This window comes from Bactrocera neohumeralis, chromosome 5, assembly GCF_024586455.1.
Source record: "Bactrocera neohumeralis isolate Rockhampton chromosome 5, APGP_CSIRO_Bneo_wtdbg2-racon-allhic-juicebox.fasta_v2, whole genome shotgun sequence".
In the NCBI taxonomy this organism is placed as follows: domain Eukaryota; kingdom Metazoa; phylum Arthropoda; class Insecta; order Diptera; family Tephritidae; genus Bactrocera; species Bactrocera neohumeralis.
In genome coordinates, this window is record NC_065922.1 from 40175707 (window position 1) to 40187977 (window position 12271).

Below are 12271 nucleotides of genomic sequence, written 5' to 3' on the forward strand. Positions count from 1 at the left end.
CAGCTCACGCTTCTCATTATTGATGAAATTGATTATAGTAACCCACATAAATGTTTGACCTGATTGTACAATAACTGACCTTCAACTAGAAATAAGTGGATTTGAGAAATTCAAATCCATAAATATCTGATAGTTTCTTTTATATAGATGAGCGCGTTTTACTCTGATTTTTCCCTTTACTACACATATTTTGTAACGAGAAATCGCCTTCGTTCTTACAAATAAATGTCATTAAGTCCTAGGCCCGTCAGTGAGTAGTTACAACTAAGGTGCCGGCATCCCAGTGTCGAGTGTGGGGCGATTCTTCGCTCCGTTTGCAATTGTATGCTTTTAGCTGCGCAGCATTCACTTTTCACAACTCAGGGTACACAAATTAAATTTGTATTTCATTATTCCTTCGTCACTCAAAGGCGGCATGCAAATGGTGTTGTACTGCGTGGCAAAGCCGCTTGCAGCGTTACGAAAGCCGAACCGTGAACGCTTCAGTCGGCGGCATCTACTTGTACATGGGACTCGAGAGTTTTGCGTAAAGATGACAATAATGGTGACTCTAAAGGCAGGCTTACGCATTGCTGAAATCAAGGAGCCCGGCGTATACACGTCAGTTGAGCATTCCACGTCTCCACCCTTGGCTTTTCAGTTCGGCACAACTGCTACAGAGTTGTGACAGAAGAGCACTTTATTTCAAATATTCCGCTCCGACAGTACGCACATTCGCATCAGCGAACGCTTGCAAGCTTAAATGCCTTCTAGCAAATTGTAATCAATCAAAATTTAATTAAATCCAACGAAAGGGAAACAAAGTGACGAATATATTCATATATTTCAAATCACAAAAAAGAAGAGGAAAAAAGCTGAAAAGGAAATTAAATACATTCTCCATGTTTTCACATTCTACTCGACGTCAGCCTGACCCTTAGGATATAGTTACGCATGTACAAGATTTGCATGCTAGAATTAAACAAAAATTCTCGCATTTTGTAATTTTTCACTCGGAAACCGCATACGCAGGCACGTAATTTTTAGCTCCTTTTTATTTGTATTTTCGCATGATGAAATGCCTTAAGAGCTAAATACTTGCATATTCTACCTTGTAAGTCAATACGAACTCAGTACCCGAGTACTTGGTTTAATTTCGTGTGATTTCTTTGCATTAAATTGTTGTAGGAATGCCCAGAGGTATTAGAATTACAAATTATAAAGCCGAAAAGCGTATAATTGGTAAACAAAATGTCACTTTCCGAGTAAATAAACGATAACTAAAAACTTTGAAACCTAAAAAACTTGTTGCTCCACAAAGTACCCGGAAATTGTAAAACGCAAAATATTCCATTAATACATATTTTGCACTTTCAAAGTAATCGCTACCAGATGTAATTTTTCCAGTGCTCGAAACACTTTTCATAATCACGGCCTTCAGTTCCTTCAGCGAATTTTGTTTTATCTCTTCCATCGACTAAAACGAGTTCCACGGAGCGGCAATTTCAGTTTGGGGAACACGAAAAAATCATACGGAACCAAATGTAGTAAATACAGTGGTTCTAAGCTAACGGGGAAACGGCCTTTAGTAGCAAGTCAAATGCGAAGTAAATTAATATGAATAAGCTAACCCCGACGATGAGTGGCAGGGATGGAGGATGCGGCATAAAATCTAGCAGATCTGTTGAATCTCCTGTCGACTGTGGCGAGTCCAAACCGCCTCATAGAAAAACTTGTCCAACTCGTATATAGACATAATGAACGATAAAAATCTAGGCAGGTAGACCCACAATGGGCGGCTTCCTGCTCAGCATGTGTTCACTTTTTTATATACTGCAGTGGGTGTACCTCCAACTGTCGACAGCGACTTCTCTGCTGGCGGGATGGAGAGGGCGATCTGAGCATGATCTACCTAGTCCTGTGGGTCCTGGTCAAGAAGCTCACGATGCGCTGGTAAAAAGAAACATATGGACAATAACACAAGAAATAAAACCAGTAAGATATAGCTGAATTTTGGATACGATTAAAAAATATATCAACAGCACCATTAGAGATCTCTTCGGTGTGATAGTAAAGTTACATGCAAATGAGGAAGGACGACAAAGTTTTCTCCTGATGACAACCACTGCAAATACACCACATAAGACTAGCGACGAAGTACAGCAAAAGCAAAGAACACCGCCCAAGAAAAATAAAATAACCCATAAGAAAGGGCCAAACAAAACTAAAGTTCCCTGAACAAGGAATTAAAGATCGGTAACCCCGTCAAAGGTAAATAGAAAGAAATGGAAAAACAATAAGGTTGCATTGCTGCCAAACGTAAGCCAAAAGAAGACACCACGTAAGCCGCCATCTCGACCGATGCTATAATCATAGGAAAAACTGGGAACATGTCATAAAGCGTCATCATAAGAACTGTCACGAAAAATAATACTTTGCAGAAACTAAGGGGAGTATGTGGCAAAGATCAGAAAGACAGCCAAAACACAAATTCCGTTAGAGCTCAAACAGGCACAAATGAAGAGCACGAGGGTCTTCAGAATCGAAATAGGTTAAGTTCTCCGAGAAAATGCGCAGATAAAAGCTCTAACTCACGAGGTCATAGTAGAATTATGTGATATCGACGAAATTACAACTAAAGAGGACATTGCCGTGGCCATAAGCTTACAAGTAAATGAGTTGAGCAATATTGATAAAAACTCGATTAAGAGCATCAGAGCAGCATCTTAGGAACGCCCGCGTTGGAGGCAAGGAGACCACTTGACGTGAGTGGTACTCCAAAAACATTGGTGGACCAAGCCAAAATAGAAGAGCGCTATAGGCCAAGGTGAGTCAATCACTTCTAGTGCTGAGTGACACCGAAACTAGTGTGGAATATCGTGAGAGCGTGGTGCGCTATAGTTCTGAGAGAGCTGAGAAGGAAAGACTGGCAACGCAGCAAAAACAGAAGAATGAATAAGGAGAAGATTGGCGTGATTGGCAAGCCGCATGACTAAGCTTGGCCTCACAATATAATGCTTAACTACATTTCCGTGGGGCAAATAACAAACAATGGCAATGAAGTTAAAAAAGCCTTATAAAAACAGTATAAATTTGACTTTCTGTAGCCTATTTTCTTATATAGCACAAGATAAAAATAATTCCGCAATGTGAAGCTTATGAAAACATTAAATAAAAAATGTCCGCATTTAGTCAATCTTAAATAGAAGTCTTATCGCTATTATATCTCTTTATTTCAGGTATATTGCTGTGACGAGACCCATAGAATATGCGAAACACCGGAACAGTCCACGTGTTTGCCTGACTATCCTATTCGCCTGGGCAATTTCAGCGGCTATCGGTCTACCAATAGTTTTGGGCCTCAACAACACACCTGATCGCGTTCCGCAACTTTGTATATTCTACAACAGTTTGTTCATTCTTTGCTCTTCGTTAAGCAGTTTCTACATTCCCTGTACAATAATGGTTTTCCTATACTGGAATATTTTCAGGGTAATTACTTAATTTCTATTCATTTTTAAAACAACAATACTTTCCCTACATACTTTTTCTATTTGTTTTTAACACCCATTTCGGATTAATTTACGACTTTAACATTGTCTCTATTTGTCTTCTCTTTTACGTACGCTTATCTTCAAACAATAGGCACTGAATATGCGAGCCAAGAAGCAACGCGCCGCGCGGAGGCCGCACCTATCGGAGCTGACGGGTGGCAGCGTCATTGAGAATGTAGCACAAACGCGCCGGCTGGCCGAAACGGCGCTGGGCAGCGACAGGCACGCGGTCCGCATAATTCCTGACGAGCCGGCGACGAACACAGCGTCGGGGTCAAACGAGGAAGAGGAGGAGCCCGGCGGTGGTGCCATATCGCCGGACATCGACGATTGCCATGTCATCGTCAATGACAAATCCACAGAATTTATGCTAGCCACCGTAGTGGAGGAGACTGGCATGTAAGTGACAAAGCGCCAACAACAATTACACTTCAACAGACACTAGTTAATTACAAACACACATAAAGCGCAGTAATAAGTAATGAAAGAGAGCTACAAAAAAAAAATCCTTCAAAATGTAAAATAAATTACAATGCGATGGAGAGACAAAAGCAGGATAATTAGTAGTGGATAAATGAAAAACTCGACTGCTTCCTGGGGCCAATTGTGATTACTAATAAATTCAAAAGAAATTACGAGTTTGCCACTTGCTTTTTATACAATTTCTTATGAGAAAAAAGTGTGTGAAAACTTAACACAAAATATGTTTAAATTTGGAAATTTGCGAAAATAAAATACCGAAAATCGCGATTATGACAATTTCGACCCGTAAAACTAAAGGCTCATATAAGTAATATGATTCACAGCTCCTTTTACTGATAACTTATTCATTATTAAACTTGTCTCAAATTTTATTAGCGTAGTCTTGTTAAGTCCTTTCGTTACCAGATGCATATTACTTAATATTGAGAAAAAAAATGAGGGAACAAAAGTTAATGTTTTCTCAGATATTATCCGACGTGTTGGCTTTAAAACATCCTAACAAAACACTAGACCTCAAGACTCCAATAGCTTTTGGCAAATCTTCCTTCCCTGTGCTCTAAAACAATTTACGCTATCAAATTCACATGGAAACATGGTTGGCATTAGGTAATGTGAGAAGGTGTATATTTAGTCAGGAAAAAAATATCATAACGCTGCCAACCCTCCAACTACACAGCCATCTGAATACATCTTATAAATATTTTTTGTTATTTTCCCGTTTTTCATTTTGCACACCGCTATCCATCTGGAAATACCACAAACACGCATCGTCGCCACATCCACAATGTCAACATAAATTAAAAATGCGCTGGAAAAATATTAAAATGAAAAATCGTAAAAATCCAATCGAAATCACATCACCACGCCGCGCTTCACGGTCATCCATTTGCGTTGTCATCCCGCAGTGTTGTTGCGCAGATCAGCAGTCCACCACAACTTGTGGTGGCCGATCCAAATGGTAATCATGATTCTGGTTATGCACCCTCAAACGTTGACGATGTCCTTGCAGGCGCAGCCGCCGATTCGTCGCCGCCGGATAGCCCGGAGCCTAGTGGGACATACAAACGGTCCAGTGTGAGCAGCAGTAGACGCAACACCGCTACTGGTGATTCACCCATCAAACGGGAGCCCTCCCTCAGGTAAGCCGCACCGCTGACCTCTCCACCACAGTACTTAGTATTATACATCCACCCATAACCCTGCCCGTAGTGGTTCCTCATGCGTTCAATCCGCAACTAATAGATTATTGTCAAAGTATAAATTAATGGCATAAATTTTGTATGGTTTGAATTGAGTTGCGTTGAGAGTTTCTTAAATTTATTAGCGATTAAGTTTACATTTGCATTTTCTCCCAACTTACCTGTAATATTTTTTTCGATGCCGGCCCTGTATATATGTACATATGTATAAACTCTACGCCGATAACTGCGTGGCCACAGTGTTGCGATGAAGCCGCTGTCCTTCGTCCGCTGCGGGGTCCAAGAACCAATTACACTGGCACGCAACGATTCCACACTTTCAGCAGCGTCGAAGAGCTCTTCGCGTAAGGACAAGAAAAACTCGCAGGCCTCGAGGTAAGTCGTAGTCACTTAGTTCAGTGTAGTGACGATAAAACATACGCTGGTAAAATACGGTAGCCAGCGGTTATACCCAACACACCATGGCTGCAGCTTTTGCTTGCCGTTGAGTATTTGGCATAGCCGCTGGCTACCAAGCACTGCACAATTAAAAGTTTAGCAAGCACACAAGCTGTTTTAACACCTTTTTGCATAAATCTCCAATTTACCGCTGTTCTCTTCCATACACAAGGCGGGTATCTCGGATCTCGCTGTTCCTCATAGCACTTTTCCATTTTGCTCTGTATAATATTTAATTCGCAACACTTTTTCTCTTTCCTTCATTTCAATGCGCTGCGGTCTCTGTCGCCTACGGCTACTTCCCACTGTCAACTGACATTTTCGACTGTTTCTGTCCGCACTCGGTGGTCGCTGCTCACTATTTGTTCGGCTGCGGAAATTGGCTGGCGGCAGGTTCACAATATACAAAGTACACAAAGCTTCGAAGAAAAAGCGCGAAAAGTCGTCGGCGAAGAAAGAGCAGAAAGCCACCAAAACTCTCGCCATCGTTCTGGGTAAGTACCGATAAGTTGAGCACGTCTACAAATAAGACAAAACTAGCCAAGCAAATTTTTAACCGAATACTGTCAAAAGTTGACGTCCAGCTAAACTTAGTTATGCGGCTGTATTGTTGTACTCTGCGTAATTAATTGAAGGTTGCTATGGAAGGGATCACAAGGAATGTTTAAAATGAAACAGTTACATTCCAAATAGTTACAATGAAATAACTGTTATTGTCCGTTTCACAAGTTGGTCAGGATTAACGTTGGGTTTTATTCAAAAATATTTTAATTCATTTTTAGAATCGCTTGCAGTTGTTATGCGGTTTGGCAACTCGTGACCTAAGTGATGGATTTAAGGCACAGTCGTGTTATTTTGTTTCTATTTCTAGTTGCCGAGATTCATCATTGTCAACCAATTGTGACAAATCTCTAATGAGCTCTAATTGTTGAGAATGTTTATGCCTTAAATTAAATTCTGACACTACCTTCATTAACCAGGTTCAGACAAATACATTCACTCTTTAAACCGTTATATGTATGTTAACAATAAATTTAAAGATTAGTCAGAAACATGAACTCTCCATTTTTACTACTTCGAAAGATAATGTTTTCTTATTCTAATTGCCTGCTAACATTTTTTATCAATCAGTCTTCGAAAAACTATAAGAAAAAATGTATAACCCGTGAGATAACAATTTCAGCCATGTTCTTGTTCGCTTAGTCTATTGCATGAAAAGATCGAAAACGAGGTTTAATTAAGATTAAAAACATTTTTTTAGACAGCTACGCTTTCTTACAACTTCGACCCCTTGCAGTAAATTGCGCGTTGAACTGAAATATCAATCCTTTTTATTAAGGTGGTATTCTGGTCTAGAAGCATGAAATTCAGTTAATTTTTAAAGTGTCGTAAAAAGAGGGCAGTTAATATTTTTACCATCCATTTTTTTATTAGTTATTTGTTAATTTTAGAAGACTACAGTAAAAAATTAAAAACAAAAAGAAGTAAAAAATTTCAAAAATTATGAGCTGACGAAGTGGGTGGTCTCTAAAAATTTCCACGTGAACATACCCATGATTTCAACCCTCCTAGTTATCTGAAACCAAAAAAAAAGATTATTAAACTAGAATAATGTCGCAATGGCCGGAAATACCTAAAAGTGGGAAAAATTTCTTTTCACAAAATGGCGACTGCCTGAAAAAAAAGTTTTTTTGGATCACTTTTTCTGACTATTTCGAATTTTTTAAAAATAATAAAAATAAAAATTTGGGGATGGGATGGGATATAAAGAAGACTCTGTAAAAATTTCAAGTAAATCGGTCCGGTAGAACCTGAGAAATCGTGGGTATCGTTCCGAAAAAGTCAGTTTTGAGAAAAACACGTTTAAAGTTTCGCGTAAAGTCTTTTGTTCGATTAGTTCCGGCCGAACCAGTTTGGATGCCGGCTCAGAAAAATGCCTATATCTCCGAAAATAATTTGAATTTTGAAAAATCCTCTTGTAAACTTATTTTTGAATAGTTAAACTTTGAAAATATAAAAAACAAATCGATTTTTTTTAATTTCTAGACCAGAATACCCCCTTAAGGCATAAACCATCTCTATGCGCTATTTATATATATATTTATTATCTTAAATATAAAATATTGGATTAGTCAATATTTTGTGACAAAAGTTATGAGAATAGTTTAATTTTCAACACAAATTATAAAAAAGTACTTCCTTAATCCGTTTCTCACAGGTGTCTTCCTGGTTTGCTGGTTGCCATTCTTCACGTGCAATGTCTCGGATGCTGTCTGTGCTATGTTGAGCATAAGCTGGCGGCCAGGCGTCACCCTCTTCATATTCACCACCTGGCTGGGCTACATCAACAGCTTCGTCAATCCCATCATCTACACGATCTTCAACCCAGAGTTCCGCAAAGCATTCAAAAAGATCATGCACTTAGGGTGATTAACATCATCGCTGATCGGACTAGTCTGCGCTAAAGTAAACGCGTACGTGCAAAGTAATAAGCACATATACATTTTTATAATGATAACGGTGGAAGAGGGCAAAATATTTCTTCATTATAATAGCAATAACAAAAACTATAACTATACTAATACACGCATTGCCCGTCGCAGCGACAAGAGTCATAAGCATTACTTCGCGATTTTATAGACGACAACCCGCACATGCAAAAAACTCAACAACAACAACTTATAAATATAGACACATACATATACTAATCATAATAACTTTAGAGTAGCTCTAGGTAAAAGTTAAGATATCCAAATGAAATTGAAGACTTTTGGTCGATCTTAATTGCCGCCTACATTTGCTATATTTACATTTGGAATAAATATGGAGGTGCAAAATATTCATATGTATAGCAGAGAACTTAGTAAATGTAGTGCCTCTAGCTGTACAGAGAGTAATGGTGGATCAGGTAATTTCACATCTAGGCTTAACGGAATCAGTTTGTAAATATATATACCCAAATGCTAACAAATTGGCATTATACTCCATTTTGTCCTGTGTACAATATGGCGGACGAATACGTAAGTATAATAGAAAGAGAGAGAGCAAAAGGTGCGCTTTTGAGCAAAGACAACGTAAAAGCTTTCAAGCTCTTTAATCAAGTCTCACCGAAAACGTTTTTCTTTCTCCTCTTTCTGCTAAATTTGTGAAGAGAGTTGTTTATGTATTCCCATCTTAAGTAATAATCAATTAGGCTGTACTCTACTTTGTTTACAATTTGCTAAATAATTTGCTGATTGACTCAATTAAGACGCTTTTAAGCCAATATAAACACATGCGCTGTTTTCGGTACGTGGTTACTCTGATGAGTATCTCGCAGTAACCATTTTTCTTGTCAAAGAAATTTACATGCAAATGAATATCCGGATACCTCAATGAAGTAGTATATCCGCTCAATCCTAGCAAGTTTTCTTTCACATATTTCAGACTAGTTTTTCTATCTAATTAAAAGAAAATATAAATTTTTTGTATTGATTTTTAAAACTTAAGACTTGAAATAGATTACAATTATTTATAGATAACTTTAGGATCGAACACTTTATCCAACAAAGAAAGAAGCGCGACACCAATTTGAAAATCGATATAGTTTCTTCGATCCAACGCCTGACGTATCAAATAGTAGAAACATATTCAGGTTTTGTTCCTTATTTAGCATTCTGGGAGCTCTTTAGCCAACAACCATCCACCATATTGTACACACATATGTATATACATATGTACATTACGAAGCATATGAGGGAAATTAAAGTGCTTCCCCAGCATAGCGCTATAATGTTAAGAAGATAACTTATTTTCCAAAAGAGTAATACACCAAGAGCGCATAAGCATAGAACTTCTTAAGTAATTAGGTAATCAAATTTCTCACGCTAGTAAAAGTAAAAAAAAATTATGAATATCATCGAGCCAGATTTCTAGCCTCATTTCTCAATTTTTATTCAAGTCGAACATATCACCAAACCAACTTACAATGAATTTCGTATAAACTCGAACACAAACCAACGATAGTTTCACATATCTAGAGAACGGGCGAATCCTTGAACAATAAAAAACAATTATCAAAACGAAATTTTGTAAAATCGGTTTACCAAATGGCTTGTAAACTTTATACATACATAAATCAATACTCGTAGGCTATAATTCTTACTTGAAGCATGAAAGCGCTGGTTGTCATAACAGCACTAGTTAAGTCTAATAAATTTACTAAAATGAAACTGATTTCTTAGATACATACATACATACGTACAAGTATGCGATGCTGCAAAAAGAAGCCCCAGCAAAGCGTCCCGTATCTCAAATTCGAGAAAATATTGCCTCATCCCTCTGAAAGATATTGCCAGATTTTCAAAAAATCACCGAAAATCGGTTTCTCTTTCGGAGTTTAAAAATGGCAAAGCAAAATGAGCCCCACTGCGAGACTTTTGCGGCGATTTCTTTGAGCGGTTCCGGTAATATAGCGTACGTAAATAAAAGATAAACTAGTAAAACTCGAAATGAAAGCAATTAGAAGAACTTAGTTACTTAATAAGACCTACTAAGTGCAAAATACATTATATCATACCAGATGGCATGAAATTAGTTGAGTTAATTATGGAACAATTAATCTAAATGAATAATCAAAACTCATAAGAAATATCAGGGTACTCAAGTAAATCAAATAAATAATCATAATTAACAAATTAACAGTTATAGCAAATGTAAATGTATATATGCATAATTAAGTTGCGACTAAGAGACAATGTACCGTGTTAAGCATGTGTGTACAGTTAGCTGTTAAGTATACTTATATGTATGTAGCTAATTCCAATGCCGCTGCAGAGGCAAACATAGAATTTGTTCAGTTTTAATGACCGTCCTCTCAATTGTTTCTATGCGACAAATAATTAATTATACACAAAACAACAAATACATAAGTACATACATGTATATATATAAATATATACTCTTACAATTAAACTAAAAACTAAATAGAAAATGTTTAACTTTAAGGAAGCCAGAAATCTCGCTGGAGAAAATGTAAAAAACAAAATAAAACAATAACTGCAAAGAAAGTAGCGAGCGAGAATAGCGGTAAATGCTCAACACTTTTGTACTTTCCTATAATTTTGTTACGCGATTGCATAAATCAATTTACGGTATTTGTGTTTAGACTTAAACTACTCATACTTAGGCGTACAGAGTTGTTAGCGTGTATGCAAATGTAAGCATTTAAGTGACAAATAGTTAAGCGATTGACTCTAAATAGACGTAAGGCCCCCACTCAGTTACGTACCTAGCGAAGACATGGCGACAAACCTGAACCCCCACACACACACATACAAACACTGTGTATGTGCATGTAAATACAGCTGGTACAAGTGCACATATACCTATTCATATATACATATATATACATATAAGTAAGTATATAGATACATATGTATGTACATAGATAAATGAAGTATGCATTGCGGTGGGTAGCATAAATTCTTCCAAAAGAGACGCTTATTAAATTTAAATATGTTAATTGATTGTAATTAATTACTAAATTATGTATGTTCAACGCAAATATAACTCATTTAACGTGTGTGTATGTAGTTGAGTTGTGTTGGTGAGCAACTTTTTCGAATAATTAAGTGTGGTTTTACTAGAATTACACACACGCACACACATAAATACATAATACATACAAATATACATATGTAAAATGAAAAATTGTTTTCGCCACACACACACACACACACCCACACTTATAAAAAAACAAGACTTCATAACACACACACAGCCATGCGCGTTTTTTTCCTTATTCACTTAACAAATATAACGGTATGGCACGCCATTTTTATCTGGCTTACACACACATACACATACACACATATATGTATATTCATTATAGTAGAATCGTTGAAAAATCAAGTATGTATTAAGCAAAATGAGCGCAGGGTATTAGTAATATTATTGTTTATAAAGAAATTTGAATTTGTTAAAAACAAAAACAAAAACAAAAACACAAACAACATGTTGCAATGCTATGTTAAGGATTTTGAAATATATATATATTGAGTAACGGTGGTATGAAATATTGTAATCCCATTAATAAATTAAAATTCATTATCAAAAGATGAGTCACATAAGTATCAATAAAAGCCAAATAAAATACTATTTAAATTTCGTCTTTAAATTAACGAATACTTAGAGCCATCGCATACATATGTATGTAACATAAGTAAGTATACTTACAGCATGCAGTGGAAAGTTGATTCAGACTGAAAAGGTGAGTTCCGGAGCGATAAAGCTAAGCTCAAACAAGAAAAAACGTTAACTTCGGCTGCACCGAAGCCTTAGTAAATAATCTATAACAAATTTGGTGAAGATACATTGTCAAATGTGAAAGTTTTCCATACAAGCATTTGATTCCGATCGTTCGTTTGTATGGCAGCTATATGCTATAGTTAACCGATCTGACCAATTTCTTCGGAGATTACATTGTTGCCTTAGAAAATAATCTATACCAAATTTGGTGAAGATATCACGTCAAATGTGAAAGTTTTCCATACAAGCATTTGTTTCCGATCGTTCGTTTGTATGGCAGCTATATGCTATAGTTAACCGATCGGAACAATTTCTTCGGAGATTACATTG

At 37.0% G+C, this 12271-nt stretch overlaps 1 protein-coding gene across 5 annotated transcripts in view; it reads left to right on the forward strand.

The window, feature by feature from the left end:
* LOC126759669 (dopamine D2-like receptor) overlaps positions 1 to 11797 on the forward strand; it is a 281735-nt gene extending 269938 nt beyond the window's left edge. For 3 of the 5 annotated variants that reach the window (XM_050474652.1, XM_050474651.1, XM_050474653.1), the window contains exons 6-11: positions 3219 to 3471; positions 3625 to 3932; positions 4922 to 5155; positions 5456 to 5590; positions 6047 to 6147; positions 7872 to 11797. In XM_050474652.1, the coding sequence (XP_050330609.1) occupies positions 3219 to 3471; positions 3625 to 3932; positions 4922 to 5155; positions 5456 to 5590; positions 6047 to 6147; positions 7872 to 8083 (1243 nt within the window). In that variant the 3' untranslated portion in view covers positions 8084 to 11797. The remainder of the gene's footprint in view (positions 1 to 3218; positions 3472 to 3624; positions 3933 to 4921; positions 5156 to 5455; positions 5591 to 6046; positions 6148 to 7871) is intronic. The other 2 variants (XM_050474654.1, XM_050474655.1) reach the window with 2 other exon arrangements.
* The last annotated feature ends 474 nt before the right edge of the window (positions 11798 to 12271 follow it).